At 38.4% G+C, this 25,023-nt stretch overlaps 1 protein-coding gene and 2 long non-coding RNA genes across 4 annotated transcripts; 2 read left to right on the plus strand and 1 right to left on the minus strand.

The window, feature by feature from the left end:
- The first annotated feature begins 70 nt into the window (after positions 1-70).
- On the plus strand, positions 71-5,937 carry LOC116282357 (uncharacterized). 2 transcript variants are annotated; one of them, XR_012077388.1, is made up of 3 exons: positions 71-248; positions 4,711-4,942; positions 5,542-5,937. It is a non-coding gene; the product is annotated as an uncharacterized lncRNA (long non-coding RNA). The 2 variants fall into 2 exon arrangements; XR_004191838.2 differs by having other exon boundaries at positions 73-239.
- Positions 5,938-8,453: 2,516 nt separating this feature from the next.
- On the minus strand, positions 8,454-20,306 carry SRGN (serglycin). The gene is made up of 3 exons (XM_006212895.4): positions 20,160-20,306; positions 11,811-11,958; positions 8,454-9,356 (listed from the first exon to the last, which is right to left on the minus strand). Exons 1-3 carry the CDS (start codon positions 20,233-20,235, stop codon positions 9,119-9,121), a joined length of 462 nt encoding a protein of 153 aa, XP_006212957.2. The 5' UTR covers positions 20,236-20,306; the 3' UTR covers positions 8,454-9,118.
- LOC140699322 (uncharacterized) lies at positions 13,427-17,893 on the plus strand. The gene is made up of 3 exons (XR_012077389.1): positions 13,427-13,573; positions 15,228-15,309; positions 17,660-17,893. It is a non-coding gene; the product is annotated as an uncharacterized lncRNA (long non-coding RNA).
- Positions 20,307-25,023: the final 4,717 nt, after the last annotated feature.

Here is a 25,023-nt window from a genome sequence, read left to right on the forward strand (position 1 = left end):
GGAGAGGCCGTTTGGAGGCGGGGCCTTGTGCTCCACCCTATAGCGGAGGGGGTGGGGTCACTGAGAGAGCGTCAAGTGGGAGGGGCCAGAGCGGACGTAGGCTCTCCAGGTCCTCCACGGCCTCTTGTCCGTCACGTGACCGGTGGTTCTCTGAAAGACTTTTTTTTTTTTGCCACACCCGGTTCCTCTTCCCTGTGGAAATTTGAGCAGCTGGAAAAGAAAAAAGGAAGGAAGAAAAGGTTTGTTCGGTAGGCGCTCTCTGCGGGTTGGTCACTGGTCCACCGGGTTGAAAGGGAGCTGTTACCTGAGGCCCTGTTTTAGGCCTCGCGAGAGACGCGCTCTCTTAATCGCGGGATGAAGCATTCTACCACTTTTCTCGAACTCTACCCAACTTTTTCCCTCTTGCTCAGAGACTGAGTTTTGAGCACTTATTAGCTTTGTCACCTCTGAAGAGACCCCCCACGTTAAAAGAAATGTTAGGCTACTACATCCGTGCCTTCATGAAGTACGCGGATAGCTCATCAACTATCCATCTCCAGCTGTGGAGGACTCGCGGCTCAATTGTACCGCCCAGCCATTCCGTGAGGAGGGGAAAGCCTTCCTAAAAAGTCATATGATGCTGCTTAAGGGTACTCTGGCTTTAACCGCATCCTAATCACTGTAGGATCAGCCTAGAGGACTTACCCTGAGTGGAATACTGTTTTAGGATTTCAAAACTTAGTGTAGAAGTACCACAGTGCACTCTATGCGTAACCAAAGCAGGAAAAAAAGTAGTCTGAATGCATCAGTTATCCCATCACAACGAAACAGTATCAAGTTTGTGAGGCAGGGCCATAAAGCAAGTCTCAAATTTGAGAGGCTTGGAATTAGAGTGTAGTCTTTAACCACAATAGAATTAACCTAAAAATAACAAAAAGCCAGAAAATCCACAAATATTTGGAAGCTAAGCAACTTAATTCTAAACCTCTGTGTCAAAGAAGACATGACTGGAAATTTTAAAATAGTTTGAATTTAAAGATAATGAAAAATACAACATAATTTATGGGATAGCAAAGTAGTGTTTAGAGGGAGAGCTATGGCTTTAAATGCATGTATTTAAAAAGAAAGGTTTAAAATGTGTAATCTTAAGTTCACGTGAGGAAACTAAAAACTTATTTGGCATGTAGAGAAGGGCAGGGAATACACGGGAATTCAGTAGTTGCTGCTCAATTTTGCTGTGAACCTAAAACTTTTCTAAATAATAAAAATCTAATAAAAAATAAAAAATCCTCACTTACGGTCAGATGGTCTCTGACGAAGGTGCGGTCATGACTCAATGGGGAAAGGACAGTCTTGTCACAAATGGTGTTGAGAAAACTGGGTATCCACATGCAAAAGAATGAAGTTGGACCCTTGTCTTATATACAAAAATTAATTCAAAATGTATTAAAGACCTAAACATAAGACCTAAAACTATAAAACTCCTGTAAGAGAACCTAGGGGAGAATCTTCATGACGTTGAACTGACAATGATTTCTTGTTTGTAACACCAAAAAAACACAGGCAACAAAAACAAAGGTAGATGAATGGGACTCAAAAATGTCCACGCATCAAAGGACACAACAGTGAAAAGGCCACCTATGGACTGGAGAAAATATTTGCAAATCATATGTATAATAAGACATCCAGAATACCTAAAGAACTCCTATAACTCAATAACATGTACTTAAAATCCAGAGTATATTAATAATTCCTACAACTTAGTAGCAAAAGATCAAGTAAACTGATTAAACAATGGGAAAAGGACTTAAACATTTTCCCAAAGATGATATACTAATGTTTAACAAGCATATGAAAAATACTCAACATCACTAATCACCAGAGAAATGCACATCAAAACCACAAGATATCACTTCACACTGATTAGGATGGTTACTGTTTTTTTAAAAAAAAAAACAGAAAATAACAAGTGTAGGTGAGGATGTGGAGAAATCAGAACTCTTGTGCACTGTTATCGAGTCTGCAAAATGGTACAGCCCCTATGGAAAACAGTATGGAGTTTCTTCAGAAAAATGAAAATGGGACTACCATATGATTTAGCAATCCCAGTCGTGGGTGTAGATCCAAAAGAATTGAGAGTAGGGTCTCAAAGAGGGCATTAACACACCCATGTTCATAGTGCATATGAACATTCATTTTCATTCAAGAGATAGCCAAGAGATAGAAGCAACTCCAGTGCTCCTGGATGGATGAATGGAATATTAATCAGACTTAAAAAGGAAGAAAATCCTATCACATGCTACAACATACATGAAACTTGAGGGCATTATGTTAAGTGAAGTAAGTCAGTCACATAAAGACGCTGTATGATTCTACTTACATGAGTTATTTAAAGTAGTCAAATTCATAGAAACCAAAAGTAGAAAGGCAGTTACCAGAGATTGGAGGGAAGTGGTAAGGGGAGTTGCTGTCTAGTGAGTATAGAATTTCAGATTTGCAAGATGCAGAAGTCCTAGAGATCCGTTTTACATTACTGTGAATATAAGCACTATTGAACTGTATACTTTAAAATGTTTTAAATGGTATATTTTATGTTATGTATTTTTTTACCATACACACAAAAAAAGTAAACTGTAAGACAGTAGGGGGAAGGAAAACAAAAAAAAATCCTAACCCAAATTTATAAAGCAGAAATTTCTGTGAAAACAGTGGTCTGTGGATTAGCTTTACATTATGGTTAAATGTGCTTTTTTGTGTACCTGTAAAATTTCTATTTAGTAGAGCACGACAGCATCTTTATACACATTTTAAAGTTCATCTCTATTATTGCTGATACTCAGGTCAGCATTATAATATATAGACAAAATACATTAAAATATCAAATTACTGTTCTTTACCTCAAACTAATATAATATGGTAAGTCAATTATACATCAATAAAAAGGAAAAAATACTCTTGCCAATTTTTCATTGGGATGTTTGTCTTCTTGAGTTATAGTTTATTAAATATTTTGGATACAAGTCCTATATCAGATATATTAATTGCAAATATTTTCTCTCATTCTGTAGCTTCACTATTTATTTTCTTAATAATGTTTTTGGATGATCTGAGAATTTTGGGTTTTACATTTAGCTGTGTGGTCTGTCATAAATTAAATTTTGCAAATAATGTGAGGTAAGATTTGCGGGCTTATTTTTGTACACATGGTTCCAGCATCATTTGTTGAAAATGATTTCCTTTCCCCATTAAATTACTTTGGTCCCTTTGTCAAAAATCTATTAAATATATAATTATGGCTCTTTTAATTCTATTTCATGGATCTATTTGTCTACTTTCACACAATACCACAATGCAGTGATTACTATAGCTTTATAATAAGTCTTGAAGTAAGGATGTGTAATTACTCCAAATTAGTCCTTTTTCAAGAATGTTTCAGCTGTTCTAAGTTCTTTGTATTTCCATATAAATTTTTGAATTGTTAATCCACTTTTATTTTAAAAAAGGGGAGCTGCTGTGATCTTCAGTGGGATTGAGTTGAACCTATATGCCTCTATTTGAGGGAAATTGAATCTCCTTGCTGTAAAGTGGGTTCATCGATCTGATGCAATGTTATATATGAAATCATGTTGGTGAATCAAACATTCTGTAAGCCCTTAATTGTGAATACTCCTGGAGGCCCAATAGGTAGGAAAGACAGTACATACCTAGAATACATGTCTATTCCTGTTAGAACAAATCTCTGGTCCCTCCAGGATGGAAGAGGCCTTATATAGTCAACCTGCCACCAAAATCTCCTTGAGAAATCGTGCCATATAAGTGGCGCAGCAGTGAGCTCTATTGCTAGCATATGGGACATTTGGCAACATCAATAGCTAAATTAGTCATGGTCGGTGGGAACTCATGTGTGGCCTCCCTCTTTGCCATTATGGCTACTTCTCCATTAATTTATTGTGTTATCATTAGGGAGCCTATTACAGAGGCTGACTGATAACTACCCAAGTTATTTTGTCTACCTGGTTGTTTAGTGCCTCTTTTGTAATAGATTCTTTCTGATTTGCATTGCCGTTTGATACAGCGATTTTCACACTTTGCATCTTCTCTTAATGGTCCGTTCATGTGCCTTGACCCCAGACTTCTTAATCCCAATCTTCTAGTCTTTCTATTTTAGGCCTCTTACCAACAGACCAAAACATTTACCACTACCCATGAAACTGTATGTGTCCTAACCTTGGGCTACTTCTCTTTCCACACAGAGTAAATGACTAGGTATACCACCTGAAGCTCTGCTCATTGGGAGGATTTCCACTCACAGCTATTTTCAAGGCTATTCCTGATTGGCACTGTAGTTCTGTTGCCATCCATTTCTGACTTAAACCTATATTTATAGGCCAATCCATCTGTGAACTAAGCTTGATCTTATTCCGACTCTGTCAGTTAGTCATAAAGAACACTCCCTGCCCCAAACATATGGCCATAGACGTGAGATGTGAGCTGAGGGAGAGATGTCATTTCATCAGTGGTTGCATGACATGGGGGTCTGGACACAGGCTCACATCCATCAATACACTGGACCACTATGATATTCTTTGAGATGTCCAGCCAGTCCTGGTCTTTTTAGGTTACATTATGACAGAGGGTAGAAGATTTAACATAACTCTGGGAATAGACTAAATGTGTACAGTTGTCCATTCCAAGAGAACATAACCTGTTTCTGATTCTCTTTTTTGATAGGGGTGGAAAAGAAAGCATTTATCAGCTCAGTGCCTGCCTGCCATGTATCTGAAGCTGTGTAACTCTGCACTAGCAGAAGTACTACATCTGGCATAGCTGCTGCAATTAGAACTACCTTGTTGAATTTGTGGTAGTCTACTATCACCCTCCAAGATCCATCTGGTTTTTGTAAGACCCAGACTGGTGAATTAAATGGAGATACACGGGGGACCAGGATCCCTGCATCCTTCAGGTTTGTAAAGGTACTACTAATCTCTGACATTCCCCTAGGAAGAAATGTATTTTTAATTTGTTGGTGGATGGAAGTGAGTAGCTTTGGAAATTTCCACTTGATCTTCTCCTATCACACAGGTCAAGAAACCAATGTAGGGTTGTGCTAACTACCAAATATGCCCATTCTAATGACACTTTTGGGGACTGGAAAAATGACCAGCGTGAGCTAGGTCAAGATTCCATTTATTACCTCATCACCTAATGCCCCACTAACAGGGAGGCCATGATCATGTTTTGGGTCTCCATGTATCAAAGTCAGTTAGACCCTGTGACTGACTGTCCTTGAAATGTTTAAATATTCTCCTTTCCCCAGGATATAGTACCTGAGTTAATGGCCATCAGTTCCCTTGGTTAAGCCTTAGAGGAATCGGTGGTGTATATACTCGCCATGGTGTCACAGGGTCTATTTGCAGAACACCTAACCTCTCTTTTAGTCAGTGGGTTCCAGGTCTGAAAACTGGCTCAGGTAAAGAAACTGTTCAAAGGGTTCATACATTTTTATTAAGGCAGCTGCCTAAGCCTCCTGATCATTCATCCTCAATTTTTCTGATTGAATAGACTGAGCAATACCTTTGTTGGCTGCCCAGCTGTGACACTGTGCTTTATAACAAGGAATATATAGATTTGGTCTCCACTGTTTCTGGCACAGAGCTCCTGAAACCCTTGGAATTTCCTAGAAGATGAAAACCCAGAAAGGTATCATTTGTTTTGTTTATGAGGTGACTTTTGGACCACACCTAAGGATGGGAACTGCAGGCCATTGGAGCTCACTGTGTGATTAAAGGGTTGCAATTTTCAGTCTCACCCTCTGACTTCCGGGGAAGGGACTGGAGATTAAGTTCAATTACCAATGATTTAATCAATCGTAACTATATAATGAAACTTCAAAAAACCCCAAAAGGACAGGGCTCAGAGAGCTTCCACGTTGGGGAACCAGAACCTTCCATGTGCCACTGTGCTAGGCCCCAAACTACATGAGGACAGAAGCTCTTTGTTTGGGATACTTACCCTGGGTATCTCTTCATCCAGCTGGAGTTACACCCTTTTATAATAAATTTGTCATCTGGGTAATACAGTGTTTCTCTAAGTTCTGTGAGTCGCTCTAGCAAATTAATTGAACCTAAGGAAGGGGTCATTGGAACATCCAGTTTACAGCCAGTCAGTCAGAAGCACAGGTAACAACCTAAGTTTGCAATTGGCATCTGAAGTGGAGGTCAGCCTTGTGGCACTGAGCCTTTAACCTGTGGATCTGATGCTCTCTCTAGGTAGATAGTGTCAGAATTGAGTTCAATTGTAGAACCCCCAGCTGGTGTCAGAAACTTGCTGGTTGATGTGGGGAAATTTCCATCCCCACCCCCACCTCCTGCCAACACATACTGGAATTGGGTGCAGAACTCTTTCCATCTATCTTACCTCTGAAGATGTCACTCCATAACTTTGCCCATCAAGCTTCCTGTATTTCATTATGCCCTTGCTCATTATGATAATTGTTCCTTCTGCCTTCTGATGGCTGAACACTGCCACCTGGTCTCTATTATTTCTGGACCCCATCATTCCCATGGCTATTAGTGAACTCCATCCTGTAATAACATTCTACCATCAACTCTGCCCTTCAGAGGAGATCTACCACTGATAGCTCAGAGATGCTGTCCTTCTCACCAGCATATTCTCCATTGCTTTGGCCTTCCTGCAGAACAAAGTCTTTTGGTGGGTTTCTGAAGCTTACACAGTCTGTTCATTCTAGCATGCTCACTTCCTTAAACCTTTTGACCCCTTCTTCTGTGCCTGCCATGGCAGTTCTAGCATTTCTACTTCACTTAAGAGGGGCTGTCACTTTCTCCAAGCTTCTAAGAATAATTTATAGCAGCATGTCAACACCTTCTCCTGGGGTTCTTGCCAGAGTATTAAATCCTGTATCCCAGAAGAGTAGTTCCATATTGGTAAACACTCCCTTATCCAACCTGATATTTTGCCTCCATCCCTTAATCTAACACTCTTAAAGTCACATAGACACTCTCTTAGCTTCTGAGGTACATGACAACTAAGTTCTACAGAACCTTCACTTTTCCTCCTTAGCAGGGCCAACACTTTTCTGTTGGGTTATACTGTAATTTTAGTAATTGATCTCGTGGCTAGGCAGGGAGGCGGGGCAGACCTTGAGGGAGCATGCATGTGGTCTTAAAAGGGCAGAAGCCTCTTAATCATCTTTAAGCCAGAGGAAAGCATTAGTTCTTAAGGAGTGGGCCCCTTCTATAGATTCAGAGGGTTCAAGGAAATCTGAGGATTCAAATTCTGAACGTATCAACCCAGATACATTTCTACCCAGATGTCCTCATTTCTCAAGGTCCAGTATTTTCCCAATCAGGACCCATAACAAACTTGGGTAGATTGACAACTTAACATTCTTAAACTCGGCTATTCTTATGATTACATTTTAGGCCTAGGTCTCAACCCTTCCAACCCTTCCACTGCAGAAGAGAGTTTCTTAATATGGTCCTGAGGAAGCCCATTTGTTTTCACATTTAGTCTTTAATTAATCATCCTTGGCCTTTCATTAATTGCCTCCACCAAGAGCCATTTAATACCATTGTCTTTATAATTACTACTTCCCCATATTCCTCAGATGCCTGATACACTGGACCCTAGTGCACTTCCTTCCATTGGTACACCATCCCAGTTCATCATCAGTGGAAGTCTGAACAATTGCAATGCTCTCCTGTGCCTGTTCTGTGTCTACAGCCAGGAATGGGTTCCTCATTGCCAGCCAGGCAGTAGGTGATCCAGTCCCAAAATTCCACTTTAGCATCTGCTTTCTGTCCATCCTGGCACCAACTATTGCAGGTTGGATTCTCCATGGAGCAAACTCTGAGATGAAAACTAGTGTGCAGAAAGTTTCTAAGGGAGCTCTCTTAGTGGGGAACGGAAAGAAACAAAGTTAAGTAAAGAAAGAAACTAAGCTGCAAAGCAGTCCCTACAAAGCCTCAGCAGTCTTCTCAGGGAGCTCTGAATCTGTGATGGCCTTGCTGAGTTGCCCCAAGTTCAGGGGAGGGGTCTGGCATTAATATATCCACATCAATCAGGCATTGGGTGCAGATTGCCCTGGGAAGAAGTGTGGCCTTGGACAAGGTGTCTCTCTTCAACAGAGGTTAATTTGAATAAGTCCTAGGTTCTGAAGAGGGGATCTAGATGATGCAGAACAGGATCCATGACACTGATGCTGACAGGCTTTTGAGAACTAAGGGGAACAGAGATGGCAATAGCCTTCAAGAAGAGGAAGTGTTTGGACAAGAATAGCCCTCTTATTGTAGCGTGATTGTTTTCTTCATCTGCTGATTAATGAGATTTGATTCTAGTTACAAAACTTGCTCTCACTGTAAAATAATTTTACAGGTACTTTGTTAATAAGACATTTAGAAACATCTGAACAAAATAATTATATCCTGAGTTTAGAACAAGAGATCCTAGACAACTTAACCCTTTGATTATACTTCTGCTTTAATACAGTAACATTTGAAAATACATAGATATCCAGGAAAAAAGGTAAAGCAGTATGAGGTATTGAGAGCACAACTGTGCTTTAATTTGGGTGTTAAGTTTCTAATTGTGACAGCAATCACACTTCTACGCAATAATGTCCACTAGCTTTGCAAACACATTGAATGGTAATATTAGAGCAGTTAACTTCACACCTTAAAACATATCAAATACCCACTCTATACATTCACTGTGTGTTTCATCTGTGTTTTTTCATAAGAAAAGGGGCGAATCTAGAATTCACAGAGTCAGGTTCCTGAAGGCTTAGATATGAAATAGTACCTGTCAATTTGCTTCTCAAACTAACTTTTTTTTAAAACAATATAATTTATTCTTTAAAGCAATTTTATAGACATGGGGAGTCTGGTTAATTTCATAGCGATGTTGTTGAATATAATACAAAAAAAAGTGCAGGTATTTTCTAGGGCAATAGTATAGGTAAAGGAGGCTTTAAGAATTCATGAGAAAGAAAAGATGATAAAACTTAAACTTCATTTTCAGACGTTTTAAAATTTCTTTAAAGCTTTTTGTCCCCAAATTAATCATTTAACCATGGTACACAAAATACATTGCTGAGCGTCAAGGTGGGAAACCCTCTCTTTTATATGGTAAAATCCTCTTCTAGTCCATCTTGACCCAAGTCCTGGTTGTCTGAGGGCAGATTTCTCTCCAGAGACCTAAAGTTGTGATAAAAATCATTGTTTTCTTCTACTGGTTGATATTCCTGTTCAATTTCACTTAGGAAGCCACTTCCAGATCCTGCTTCAGAGCCAGAGCCTGATCCTGAAAGGTCCTCAGAAAGAGGGAAGATATCATTTAGGTTCTTGGATCTCGTCATTCTAAAGTAAGACAGAAAAAAGAAAAAAAATACGTTAAAGTTTGAAACGTAAAAAAGATAATCGTAATAAATTTCTAAGATAAGAAAATAAATGCAGCTACTCAGTTGCTCAAATTAGAAGTTAAAAGTTTCCCAGTTATTCAGTACTTTAAAGCAAAAAATAAGTCAGACCTTTCCACATGTTTGCCTGTACTTATTGTGTCTAACTCATTGCATTTATCAAGTCCATATCTACTCATTGCAGACTCATGCAAAAAATGCTAATGTTCTTATCACTAGCAAAGCAACCCTAAGTTTGGGATTTGCTTAAGGGGTCTTTTTTTTTTTTAAAGACCCCATTTTTACATGTTCTCCCACTAAAGAAAGGACAAACAATTAAATCAGCTTAGATAGATGACATTTTTTTCTTAATTTAAAATTCCTACAAAATTTCTAATAATTCACAGTGCTTCAACAAAGCTCACCCTTAAGAAATTCTTTGTAACAAGTCAAGCCTTATATTTGCCAGCATATTGACCTTCAATTTCATCCCCCAAAATAAGTGCATTCATTCAGCTGGGTTCACTGTAGTAGTTACAAGTCCGTTCAGCACCAAAAGTACAAAGCAACAAAGTATTAGAGACAAAAGTTTAGTTTCACAACCTATGGGTCATTTACTCCATGAAAATAATAAAACACAGGCCATGCAACAGATCAGAGTTTCCTTCATGCATGCATTCAATAACTATTCAGTGAATATCTGATCTCTGTTCTGAGTGCCTGATATAGATTTGGGATGAGGTAGATGGCAGATGAGGTCCTTGCTCAAGAAGTTTATAACTTGGGGAGGACAGACAATAAAAAGTAAATAAGTAAATCAGGAAAATATTAGGTGGAGCTAAATGCTATGCAGAGGAATGAGGGTGACCTGCCTGCTAGTTTAGACTGTGGGATCAGGGAAAAGGGATCAGTGCTGGAAACACAGACTTGGTAGTTTCTCTTTCTCGCTCTCTCCCCCACCCACCACACACAGACACAGACACACACACGCACACATGCACATACACACGCACACATAGTATCAAAAGCCATGGAACAGGATGAAGTCACCTAAAGAAAGTATGCAGATAGAGAAGCAGCCCCGGACAGAGTCGGGCCACACCAACATATCAAATATTAATCAGAGGAGAAAGAACAACCAGGGAAATAGAAGAGAACCCAAGATAAGGTGAGGCCATGTAAGCCTAGAGAAGAAAATATTTCAAAGGAGAGATGGTCAGCTGTTTTTGAAGGCAAGGAATCAGGTAAGCTAAACATAGAGAAGTAACCCGCAGATGTGTTAACCAGAAGTAATTGTGGCCTTAACAAACACTCTGGGTGGAAGGTAGGGATGGAAGTCTGACCAGAAGGGGTTGAGGAGAGGAGGAGGGAGACAGTAAGCATCAGCAACCCTTTCAGGAAGTGTTACTGTGAAGAGCAGAGAAGGGGGCAACAGCTGGAGTGTACACACGGTCAAAGAAGGGATTTTACCTAAATGTAGAAGATACTAGACAATGTCTGCATACTGATGGGAAGATGATACTGTGTTCTATTTAAGTCTGAAAATTAAAACTTTTATGATATTTCTTTCATAACATTTTTGCTACATATACCTTTGATGTCCTTTGAAATAATGGATTCTAATACAGTTTGATTTTTTCTTACTTATGAATTCCTATTGGGTCTTTTTTGCTAGTTTAAAGCAGGTTTTATCTGATCAAGAAGAGGTTTGGCTTTCTTTTTTATAAGTCATGACCATTTATTCTTCCTTTCCCTAATTTCTTCTTCTTTTTTTTTTAAATCGCCACTATTTAATTCCAGAACATTTTTATCACCCCTCAAAAATCCCATACCTGAAGCAGTCACTCTTTATTCTTCCTCCTCCATAGCCCCTGGCATCCACTAATCTACTTTCTGTCTCTCTGGATTTGCATGTCATATAAATGGAATCATATGATATGTGGCTTTTTGTGCCTGGTTTCCTTCTCTTTGCATCATGTTTTCAGGATTCATCATCCATGTTTTAGCATTTATCAGTACTTCCTTCTTCCTTATGGCCAAATAATATTCCACTTTAGGGATGTTACTACGTTTTGTTTATCTGTTCAGGTGATAGACTCCTGTTGGATTTTAGTATATAATATGCTCTATTTGCCTTAATAAAATAACATTCAATCATTTTAATACCTATTTCTGAATAATATTCGATTTCTGTTTCTGCCACAAAAAAAAGACCTCGCAAAAATGTAGATGAATCATGTATTCTTGTGCATCTCGTATACCAGTAAATACAGTACAATTTTACCCTGTACTGTACAGTGAAAACAAAACCACAAAAGCAAGAGCCTGAAGAAGAACACTCTGGGCAACCCTCCCACCTCCATGCCAAGATCTCAACAGAGGTTGGTGGAAGTAAAGTCAGAGAAAGTCCACTTACGAAAAAGGGTCAGTCCTTGGAGGAAGGATTCTGTTGGATTCACCTGGAAGTAGGTCGAACATCGGTCCCTTTTCCTCAATGCAGTTTGCAGAATTACTGTCAGGATTGCAGCGTACCCACTGGTACCTGGCTCTCCGCACAGGAGAACCTGCCCAAACAAGGAATCCATGTGGTCAATAAATATCTCTTACACTGTTTCTAATCACTCTGTCCCTAAGAAATTTATGTTAAATTTGGTAGGTAAGATGTGGACAGGTTTTATGACTATTAATGTAACAGGAGCATCCACTATTTGCCAGCTTTTTCTGTACACCATTTGTTCTTCTCACAACATCCCTGTAAGGTATCTTATAGTTTAAGGTTATCATAGGTCTTGGCAATTATCTATCTGGAGTGAAGTCCCAGCTCTGCTACTGGTGAGATGTGAAACCTTCACTTCCCTGAGCCCCCACCAGAAACCAAGTTACTAAGAATCCTGCTTCTTCATAAGCTGGCACAAAAACTAAATGAGAAAATGTATGTAAAGACCTTTAACATAGTGCCAGGCACATAATAAACACTTGATAATACTAACTATTATTATCTTTGTACTATTATTTTCACTTTATACAATGGAAAATTGAGGCCACATGGATGCCAAGTAGAGGACCTAGGATTGAAACCTATATCTGACCCCAAAGCCTGCCTCGTCTGATATAGATGAGTCGAATCATGCTCAGAAAGGTTAAGGAATACACCAAGTAGTACCTGAAATATTACAGAGCTCTAGTTCTTTAGGGCCATGTGGTGTTCTTGGGAATGAAAAGTAGATAAAACTTGGCCTCTTTCTTTGCCCTCAGATCTAGTCAGAGTTTTCAAAAGAACAAATCTCCTCTATTCACAGAAGCTGGTCTGTCACAGCCTCTTTTAAATTTAATTTCTGTGCAAAAGTCTCTGTTAAGAGGTTATATGGAAGATCCTTTATTAATTCATGAAATAAATTGTTCGTTCTTTGGTTTAGCAAGGAGGATGGAGGCCTGGTGGTGAGAAATATTTCACTATCCTTCCAGTGGTTCATCTCCTCTCCACCTCAAGTACATACTTGATTCACACAAGTGTGACTAATAATTTCTTAACAAGAAAGGACAAATCTAAAATTCTTGAAAAGCAGGAAAATTGATTTTAAAGCCCTGTACGTTATTGTCCTGTACAGATCGAGATATAAATGTTAACAACCACTTAAGAAAACAAAATAAAATGAAAAATAGTATTGGGGACAATCACTGCAATATTGTTTCCAATAACAAAGATTAGAAAATTAAATGTTAATGAATTGAGGCACAGTCTACAATACTATACAACTATTAAAAGAATGAGGCAGTTCTCTGAGTACTGATAAATAATAATCTTTAAGGTATATTATTAAGTTAAAAAAAGTAAAGAACACTATGCATTGTGTTTTACCATTTGTGTGTGTTTGTGTTTTTAAGAATGTATTTGCTATATGCCTGTAGGCATGGAACACGTCTGAAAAGATACACAACAAACTGATTGTCTTTGTAGAGGGAATTGGTAGCTGAAAGATGGTGGAAGGAACGACTCTTAACTTTTCACTGCATGTACCTTTGAACCTTTAGATTTTTGAGTATTTTAATAAAAATTATTTTTATTTTTTAACAGCTTCATTAAGGTGGAATTACATATAATAAGTTGTACATATTTAAAGTGTACAGTTTAATGTTTGGACATATGGATACACCATGGTATCATCACCACAATCAAGGGTATGAACGCATCCAACACCCCCCAGAGTTTCCTTGTGCCCCTTTGTGATCCTTCCCTTCTCCCTCCCGCCTCATGACTCCCCCCAACCCCTTCCATTCGCCACCTCCCAACCATCAATCTGCTTTCAGTCATTATAAATTAGTTTGCATTTTCTAGAATTATATGTAAATGGATTCATACAGCAACTTGTCAAAGGGTTTCCTGACTTTGAGTGTAGAAGGGTCTCTACCTGTTATAGTACTCTCTCTTAGAAATGGAGAGTCATCTAGATATTCCTTACATCTAGACTGCCTTTGTTGCAGTTTTTAATAACTTTTATGTTAGAAAAGAAATATGTGTTCATTATCAAAAATTTTAAAAATATAGCAAACAAGAAAAGTTACTCCTAGTATCATTACCTAAACCCCCAGAGACCATGAATTTTTGAATTTTGCCTTTTTTTTCCCCTGGTTATCTGTGTTTCTAGGAGCATATGCACAAGTTGTGTCCAGTTCTCAACTATGAGAGGTTGAAAAGTGGAGCCTCTACCGAGGTCAAGTTCACTTTACATCTGAATGGGATGACCAAAGACTTTGTTCTTAAAAGATTTCAGAACCACAGAACTTTTTCAAAATGTCCTCTTTCTTCATGACTCTCCATTATGTCTGTTTACACTCAACTTTATCCTAGCTAATATGTTTGATTAATTTTATAAATACAGCATTTCCAAGTTATTACATCATTAAGAGATACATGATATACATATATATAGAAAGAAAATATAATTATAAAAGATAATGTGAAGCTTTTCACCTTAGTATTACTTAAAAATAGGGAAACAGAAAATAATTAAATAATCAAAACAATAGAAAATACTCAGATAAATTATGAGGCATTCATATAAGAGAGTATTAACCAAATGGGAAAAACATAGTACTTATGGAAAGGACTATGTAGCATCATAGGGAAATCTGTATTTTAAAAAGAGTGAGAAAAAGCAGAATACCACTCTGTGCATAATGTAGTTGTTAGTACAACTACATAAACAGGTATTGAGGGGAAATGGGAGGAAACACACAAAAATAATGACAATGATTAACTCTGGTGATTTTTTTTTCTTCTCATGTTTGTTCTCAGGTGTTCTCCCATTTTCTCAAATGTTCTCCCATTGTTCTTTTCCCTCTTTCTTTTTCTTTCTGTCTTTTTTCTTTCATTCTTCCTTTCAGAACTCCTGTTCTGCTACAGTCTTCCCCATAGTTCCTGAATATAGCTTGTATTTCTGGTCTGGGACTCCAGGCATCCAGAATGGCTTAGCTGTGTCATTGCTTGGAGGCTGGAGGTGAGGTAGCAAGATGACATGATGGTGTCTCCCCCTTACTAGCTATGTAACTTTGACCAACTTAATCTCCTTGTACCACAATTTCCTCATTCATAAAATGGGGACAGTAATAGCTCTAATAATGAGATATAAATATTAGGTTCTTAGAACAGTATCTAACAGATACTGTTAGAGCTCTGTCAGAGCTCTTTAAATGCTAATTTTCCCGATGCTGAGAAGGATGACAGTGACCTATTGATCCATCTCTGATAGTAAATAGTTTGTAAAGAGACTAAAATTTAAATTCTTGTTCTACCATTTAGTACCTCTCTGATTCTCAATTTCTCATCTTTCAGGTATGAACAATAGTATCCCAAAGAGTTTCTGTTTATATGAGGTAAAAGTATGTGAAACAGCTAGCACAAGCCTTTGCACGTGGTAGGTATTTCATACTTTTAGCTCTTTCTCCTCCAATTCTTTCCTGAGGACATTTGGCATCTAATGAATTGCTGCTTAGAAGCCTCGTCATGTTAAGTCAGATAAAAATCCGACATCTACTCCAGCAGAGGGCGATGTCTTCACACCCAATGCCATCTAGACCCACGCTGTCCCATAGAAACAAGAGGAACCATACGAACATGTATGGAATTTTCAATGTTACCACAGACATTTTTTAAAGTTAAAGAGAAACAAGTGACATTAATTTTAAAACTCTTTACTTAAATTAATATGTTTTAAATCGTCACTTAACATAATCAATATAAAAGTTATTAATGGACATTTTGCACTTTTTTTATGCTAAGATTTTATATCTGGTGTATATTTTGTGCTTACACCATGTCCCAATTTGTACTCACTGCATTTCACACATTTCAAGTGCTTAGTAGCCATAAGAGGCCCGTGACTACCATTTTGGACCAGGCAGGTCTAGACATTCTCCTCTACCGTGACTGAAGGCTGAATATCTAGCTGAGGAAATGCTTGCATAGATAGGAAGTTAAACAGAAAACTAAAACTGATACTTTATGAGGAAGCATCCAAGTGAAAGATCACATCTTTTCACTGCTGTAAAAAAAACACAACTTTGGTAAATTAGAAAAATTCTGAAATACAGAATTTCCCCTAGAGTTCAGAATCTCAACTTTTAAATTTTATAAAGAGGAGTTTCTTTTTGGGGGTGATGAAAATGTTCCAAAATTGGCTAGGGTGATGGTTGCACTTACCTGTGAATATACTAAAAACCCATTGATGTACACTTTAAATGGGTGAATTGTATGGTATGTGAACTCTATCTCAATAAAGCTGTTCCAAAATTTATAAAGAAATCAAAAGTAGAAGTCCACCCCTCCCCCCACCCAAAAAAAATTTATGTAATTTGGGACTGATGATTTTTTTTAATTAAAAAAATTTGGTATGTATTTGGTATATATTTAACATAGCACACAATTCACTCTTCTAATATATAAAATTCTAATATATAAAAGTTTTTAGCATATTCATATTATGTGCAACTATCACAAATTTAGAACAATTTTATCATCACAGAATGCCATAGGCTATCCTTTAGCTATCCAGCTCCTGTATCTTATGTGTCTCATCCCTCAGTAACCACTAATCAATCTACTTTTGGTTTCAATATGTTAACCAAGTTGAACATTCCATATAAGTAAAATAATATGAGGGGTTTTTTTAAAGTAAATTGACGTACAATACTATGTTAGTTCCAGCTGCATAATGTAGTGATTCTATATTGCTACACCTTACCAAACGATCGTCATGACTGGTGATTTTAAATCTGCTTTAAAATAAAGAACATCATCACAAAGTTCCTGACATATTTTTTCAAGGATGTTGGCAGGATGTGAAAGTTCAACAGTTCCAGCCAATGATGTGTGGGAGTACCTTGATTCGATCTTGCTTGACAGAAATGTCTTACGATTACCATAATTTAAAAAGTAAAAGGGAGTATGCTCATGGACAGAAAAATTATCTTCCTAACAGGTCCCACTAGCAGATCGACTGGTTAATTTTGTAGTGGATTCAAAGGGAAAGAATGGTTTTTATTTAGAATCACTACCCTCACTGCCCACCTCCACCCTCTCTGACTCCATCTCTCTCACACACACAAGAGTCACTAGTCCTGCTTTAGCAAAATACTTTCTATGCATAAACATTACCAAAGCAAATAACTTACCCCAGTAATCTCTCTGTACCTTTTTACATTATAGTATCAATTTTCCCCCCAAATCATCACAATTTACTAATTTATTCTTAATGAGATTTGCTGCAGGCGTGTTAGAAAAACAAGGAGAAACTGCCATGTTGCGAGTGAGGGAAGAAGACCATTTTGATTCATCATTTAGTAGCATTCAAACCGACATCACTAAGTTGAAGTTGCTTCCTACAGGCCAATAAATTCTACAAGATGGATAAGGTTCTCCCACCCTTGCATGGATTGACAAGCTATATAAAGTTCCAAGTTTGCTTTCAATTTCTCCCTTTCTGTCCCTCAACTCAGTGGTCTTTGTAGCAAGGGCTATAGTTAAAAGCAAGGTTGGTTGTTTTAAATAAAGAAAATCTCCAGTCTACCTAGAATACAGCTAAATTGCGGTAGAAAGTTAACTCTGTGCTTGAAATCAGATGACCAGCTCTGCGATTAGTTTGTTGTTGTGGGCTTTGGGCAAGTTTCATAAATTTTTTGCAAGAGGTTGATTTGAAGAGCAAATGAGATGATGAATGAAAGATCCAATTTTCTCCTCTATAAATTGGTGTTAATTCCTCTTCACAGGGAATGTGATGATCATTCACCAGAAAACAGATGTGAAATCACTTTACAGTCAAATAGCAGTGCAGGTAGGTGGAATCAATATCATTATTGTGATCTCAGAGGCAGTGTAGAGTGGACACCTGGTCTGGCACTGACTCCTTTGACCATATCTGCTCATGGATTTTCCATTTCCCCTCTTTATGGACATCTTTGCAAAAAAAAAGGCAATAAAAGGATTCACAGGCTCATCAATAATCCCCTGGAGCTCTATGTTAAATTGATTGGCCATCTGTCCTCTCTGGGATCTCCCACACGTAGTCAAACTTCCTTCTCTTTACACTCAGTAGGCACGCTTTTACACCATTTCTTTACTTGGGTTTGACTTATAGTCACTGATAAAGGCTGAACTGTGTCCTTCCCTAATTCATGTGTTGAAGTCCTAATCCTCCCCCTAGGACCTCAGAATGGGACTGCATTTGGAGATGGGGCTTTAAAAGAGGTAATTAAGATAAAATGCAGTCATATGGATAAGCCCTAATTGAATATAGCTGGTGTTCGTATAAGAAGAGGAGATTGGGACACAGACACACCCGGAGGAAGCAGCCGGTGAAGACAGACAAGCCAGCCATCTACAAGCCAAGGAGAGAAGCTTCTGAATGAAACCAACCCTGCTGACACCTTGATCTTGGACTTCTAGCCTTCAGAACTGTGAGGAAATGAATTCCTGCTGTTTAAGCCACTCAGTCTGTGGTACTTTGTTATGGCAGCCCTAGCAAGCCAATTCAGTAACTTAAGATGTGTTGTTTCAGTAAAGGCAGGCCAGTCTAGTGGATTTGATCAATTGGGTTAAGAAAAAAAAAATTTTTTTAATGGGGAAAGAATGCTGCAGAATCAGATCCAGCATCACATGGAAGTATGGTGAAATAGTGGCTTCTTTGCACTGCAGCCTTGAGTTTCTGTCACTCACCCATGCAGCCATGGATGGACATCTATTTTTCTTCTTATTCAGATGTGGGCACAGATCCTTAATTGCAACACCAAATGCACTTCTCCTTTGGAAACACCCTAGTTTTTCAGTGTATTCATTCTCTCTTTTTTGGTTCCTTTTCCAACAAAGAACTAAACCCACCTAGTGACAACATAAATGCTAGTGCTTTATACAATTTCATAACGATTTCTTTCTTCATTTCTTTCTGAAGAATACCTACTACATAGAGAATGTTTTGTTTTAATTTTAGTTTTCCCTATTGAATCTTACTAGGAAATGTGACATTTCTGGGAAATTTTGAAAATGTAAAGACTCATATAGCTCTGGTCAGGGTGAACCCAGCACCAACTTGTCACTCAAGTCTGTGCTACAAACACAGACATCACTGCCTGGATCTTGTCAAAACATATTAGGGAATTATTTCATAAAACTGAAGTTTTCCCCTAAAAGATCCAAGTAAAACCTGTTCCTTATAGTCAACAATGTTTTATACTTTAAAAACTAAATAGATTAATGGAAAAGTTTCAGCAACGTTACTTGTTGGTTTTTTTCTTCAATAATTGCATAACAAGAAGAAAGTGATTTTATAAATTTCCAATACATAATGAATATATCTGAGATCATCTGTACATATTCATTTCCACCGGAAGTAAAAACAAGACGACTAGAAGTTACTTTGAATAAACAAATCCATGACATGTATGTCACTATGACTCAATATTTCCCTTATGATTTGGGGGAACTTAATGTTTTCATACGATACATTCTCCCATCTATTTATCAGGCTATGACTTTCTGCCTTATTCAGACATGATCCCTTACTTACCAAAGGAGAGGAAATTGTATTTTTCTTACAAACTAATCATTTTCATTTTCTTAGTCATTAAATGTTCTAAGTTGTTTCATTCTGACTAAACAACCCTGAATGATAGAGAAGCCTAACAAGAAATTCCAAATGTGATGTTTCTCTGAGCAACAGCACAATTACTAAAATCCTTTGGCCTCTCTTTAAAATCTGAGAAGGTTTGAATTAACTATATACCTAACCATAATTGAATATTCACTAAGAATCAAGTTTAAAAAAGAAGATAAAATACATGCAGTCAAATTTACTCTGATTTTTAAAATAGCATTTCCCAGTGTCACAAAAATTATGACAACACTGTATTATGTTAAAATTTGGGATTGAAGTAGACACTTAGGGGTAAGTCATTTTCTATATTCCTTTTTTGAGCTTTTAAAAATTTATAAACCATACACTTTCATTCAAAAATAAAATAGTACATTTCAATCGTTATGAGAACTTACAAGGCCACACCAGCTCAGAGTTTTCTGGTTTTTGTATTTGATACCAAATGTAACCAAACTCACACCTCACACTAAGGAGTTCAGCTACCCCCAAATCCTTTTTTTTTTTTTTGCCTACTTTCCCACAATATAATATGTTCTGTACCTTAAAGTGAATATAATTATTTGTGTGGACCCTGGGGCTTACAAGGAGGATTACAGGGGGACAAGATTCCTGGGTCTTACCTTGAGCTGAAGAATCCAAAATCAGGATGAAGGCGAGAGCCAAGACAAGCCTGCTGCCCTGGAGGATCACCTGCATGATGACCAGCTCACTTGAGCTTCACTGCCTGCACGCCAACCTCACAACAAGGAAATGTAGCAGGGTGCTCTCTGTTCCTTTTAGAAAAGGTTCCAAAACCTCAGACCCTGCCCAGAACACACGTCACAATTTCCTGAACAAATAGAGATCCACATCAAACCCCAGAAAGATTTAAAAAAAAAAAAAAGCAGCAAAGTAACTATTCATACCCATTATGAAACTGCACTGGACTCTCCCCAGGACTGCTTTTTCAAAAGTTTTGTTGTTTGCCAGTTGCCTGTTAGAAATTTTTTCCTACTAAAACAGTAGAATCAGCATTCTGGACAGTTTATCTTTTTTTTCTTCAGGTAACAATCTAAACACAAGACTGCTAACATTAAGAGCTCACTGCACAGTTGATAAGTGAGATAGATGCTGCCTTTTCATCACTGAGGCCCTTCAACATAAAATACTCTAAATTTTCTTTTTCATCGGGAGTAGCATAACTTACTGAGCCAAGTGAAACTTCAAAGCTGAATTCTAACCTACAAGAAAGTGTTGTCGGATTTCAGATAACCAGTTTCTTCTTATTGGACTCAGTTTCTCCCACTGAATCACCGGCTCTTCCCCTACCTCAAGAATCTAGTGAGGATTTTCGGTTACAACGAACTGGGTAAAACAGAAAAATGATTTTGTGGTCCTCTGCTTCTTCACACCCAGTTTTCCTTATGATTTTATTCCATTTGTACTTTCATTTTATATCCTGGTAAAACTTCTTAACTTGGCTTTTGGGTCCTCTGGCCTTGAATAAGCTGGAAATCAGAAACAAGGGGAGGTTGTCTTGTCAATGGACTGCTGGACCTCAGAAAACACACAAACCACTGCCCTTGGAAATAAAGGAACAGCATTTTTCCCATGTCCTGGGGATTCTGTGGGGACTTCTGGAGGACTTCAGGAACACATGGTTCAGGCTCCATATTAAAATCACAGTAAACACAGCAGTTTGTCACATGCCGTAAGGTACATTTGCCTTATTTCCATTCAAAATTTAACCACTCTCCATTTCAACCTGTCTAGCCCTACAACGCCCATTTCCATTATCATCTTCACCAGAGTCTGTTCTTTTGACAGGAGGGAGGAGTTTCCCTTCCCTTGTTTTCGGCTTCCTGCTGATTCCTTTACCGTTTCCTGCTAAGGACAGGCCTCAGAATCTAATCGCTGAGTAGCTGTGGTACAAGTCCACAACAGTTACAAAGAATGCATACTTTGACCCTCCTCAGTGTGTCCAGGGACTTCTCCAAGTGCACTAACCAGCCCCAAAACTCACAGACCTAGTGAGTTCCCCACTATGGAATACTGGTTTCAGCTTGAAATAACAACCCTCATCTTTGGTCCCTTTAACCCTACCCCCCCCCCCATTTAAAACCCTGGCACTAAAACAATAACCTTGTCTGTAGCTTCAATAAGGTTCCTGCAAAACCTCAAAGCTGATTAGAGCTTGCGCTTTAAAATGTAATTTTGGAGGTTTTTTCTCCATTTGAGTCCATTTTTTTCATTCTCTGGGTCATGGTGATTAAAAAAAAAAAGAAGGAAAAGTAAAGTGCAGCATTAGTAAGCATTTGCTTTACTCTTGCTACACTGACAACTGAGTTTCTTTTTCCAAATAGCCTTTCTCCAGTTTCATTTCCCTATCCCTCTTCAAGATGCAGAGAAACAGGACATGCACGTGGCAGCCACAAGTCTGGGTCCAAGCTCACCTCCCTCACCTTCTAGCTGAGAGATGCTGGGCCACCTACTCCTTGGGCTCCTATCATTCTAGTTCTAAGGATGGTGTGGGAAGGCAACAAGAGAATGCCCATGAAAGCTTGTGTCATACAATGTGAGGGTCGCATTGGCAGTGCTTCTCTGTGCTGGGTACCACCTTCTTGCCCAAAGCTTCCTTCATTAACCAAAGAGAACCCCTGTCTTTCCCTAAACCTCAACATCTACAATAAGTTTTCCATACTTTTAAAAGAAATTCTATTCTGGACTTAATCTTTCATTTACCAGGCAACCTTAAATGTACCTACTTTACTTCACACTCAGTCAATTTGCCTGTATAATGGGTATCCTTACTCCTTAACAAACAAAAATCAGTTCCTTGTTTTCTAAAAGTGTAACTAATCACACCCACCCCCCACTGCCCAGCCACCCCAAAGCACTGTAAACATCACTTTTCATTAGCTATGGGTTTCAGGGTGGTCTTTTGAAAAGGTGGATCTGTTTAGAGAACTTGAACCTTCCCAGCATCACAACTCAGCAGAATACTTGTTAAGGTACATTGAGGTTGTCAGAGGAGATACTGAGAGCAGCACAAAACTGCTCCCAGGGATGGTTCCAGGGCTCAGTTCTTTTTTAAAGCTCCAAGTTAAAGATTCTGCCACTCAGCAGCCCTTGGGACTTTCTTGGATCTTCACTGAGAAGGTCTTGACTCTGAACTGAGCACTGCACCAAAAAACAAACAGGAAATAGATCCTGTACCAAATCTGTACTATGTCTCTGGATGCTGAAAGAATGACCTTTGCAAGACTTTTTGATCTCTAGAACTGCAAGAGGTCTTAGATATCATCTACCTCACCCACTCAGGTGAGAAAAGCACAGGTCCAGAAAGGTTACATGACTTGCTGCTGGTCACACAGCTGGTGAGTGGCAAACCAGGTCTAGAACTCAGGTTCAAAGTCCAGTGACAGATGAAGAATGAGGAAAAAACAAGGTTAAGATTTGTAATCATGAGACTTCCTTTTTTCTCTTTTTTAGAGGTCCGTACTGAAATATTCCTATTTAGAATGATAAAATGACTGGGATTTGCTTCTAAATAATCCAGTTTGAGGAGGGAGGATGAGAGAGGTATAGCATAATAATAGTAATAGTAATAGTATAATAATAATAATAATAATAATAATAATAATAATAATAATAATAATAATAATAATAACAACTGAAGCTGAGTAATGGAAAACAGGGGCCCATGATACTAGTCTCCCTACTTCAGTATTTTTTAAAGAATTTCCATAATAAAACACTTTTAAAAATCAACCTTTTTAAAAGGTTTCTTTATCTTATTTGGAGTCCATGTAAATAAGAAAACATCTCCTTATTAAAAAGAGGAACTTGAGGAAAAAAAATTTTTTTTTCTTTAAAAAGCAACTCCTTTATTCTTGAATCTCAGGCATCCTTCGAGTTTCCCATCCTTTCTGTTCTACTCTCAGTCCCACTCCTCCCTTTAGTGCATGAGGAGACTGTAGCCAAGATAGAAAAGTATCTTGATTCTTCTGGTATGAAGGGAGCAGCTACCACTGTGTTCTTAGACCCCTCACCGAGTATCAGTGGGTGGGTGCCTGCAGGATGGGTGCCCTAAGAGAGGACACAGGCTCACAGACATCCCCAGCAGCTTCTTTCCTCAAACCTCCCTTCTCATCACCATAGCCACACATTCGGTTTGCTAGGAGCAGGTGCCCCGCTGTTGAAGGCTTTCACAGTCCTACTCCAGAAGCTTCCCCAGGTGTTGCCAAATACATAAAAGTTTGGGAACTTCAGTGTTTTAATCATGGACTAGGGATGGGGGAGAGGAAGAGCTTCCCCACCACCATAGTTTGGGTCTACAATTTGACAAGAAGTAAAACAGAGGGCAGGGGTATATAGGAACTCTCTGTACCTTTGGATCAACTAAACTGTGAGCCTAAAACTGCTCTAAAAAATAAATTCTATTTTTTCAAAAAGGCATAGAAGAACTTCTTAAACTCAACTTTGAGTCTAGTAGAATATGACATTCCAATTCCAAAATTACAGGGCTTTGAAGAACCAAAAGTTGCAATGGAAAAGCCACATGCTGAATATGCTGAATATTATTGATATAAATAACTGGGAACGGGGGGGGTGTTACTTTTCTTGGGGATATTTTCACAAGGATCAAAAATATTGGAAACAAATCTCTTAGGAAATACTTCAGACATGGGGGAACAGGAATGGACTTATGGGTTCAGGAGAATAAGACCTTTTGAAAATGAATCAAGAAAGGAGGTTCTTCTCTGACTTTTTGAGTCTTATCTCTTCCCCAGGACATAATTTCTATCAATACTATCCTAAATTATTTTTTATATCTTTAGTAAATTATATTCTTTCATTAAAAATTAATAAATGCTTACTATGTAAACGTGGGCAGTTGAAGAATGGCGAAAGAGGACTTAAAGGAAAGGACAAATCTCTCCTCACCTTCTATCCAGAGATTACTGCTGCCATGTCCTGCCTTTGGTAGTTCAAAGTGGCACACACCACTTGCTTGCACACTGGGGTCCCACTCATCTCCTCTTATGGCTTTTATTTTATACCTTACCCTGTGGCACTACCTGGCCCTTCAAGTGTCCGCAGAACTAACTTGGCTGTTGATTCCAGCCAATTCCATAATTCTTCCATCAATTCACCACCTCAGGGCTCTGAGCTCCCTCTGCAGATCAGCAAACTTTCCAAGTTCCCAAACTCAATGACAGTATTTCCTAGGCTTCACAACCTGACTTCACTCCTACTCCCCAAAACACATACATACTGAAATTCATAAACCTGCACTTATATTTAAGGTTATTGGTCACTAAGGAGAGAGAAATTCTTGCGCCTTAATTTGTAACCACAGAACATCAACCAGACTTTTAACGGCCTGTTGATTTCAATCCTCTGAGGCTGACCACATTTACTGATTAAGTTACTACACTTCAGTTGGTTCTTATTTTTTGCCAGACTCTAGGCTCTTTTTTGAGGGTATGGGGTATCTTGATC

Source organism: Vicugna pacos, chromosome 11 (genome assembly GCF_048564905.1).
Source record: "Vicugna pacos chromosome 11, VicPac4, whole genome shotgun sequence".
NCBI lineage: Eukaryota > Metazoa > Chordata > Mammalia > Artiodactyla > Camelidae > Vicugna > Vicugna pacos.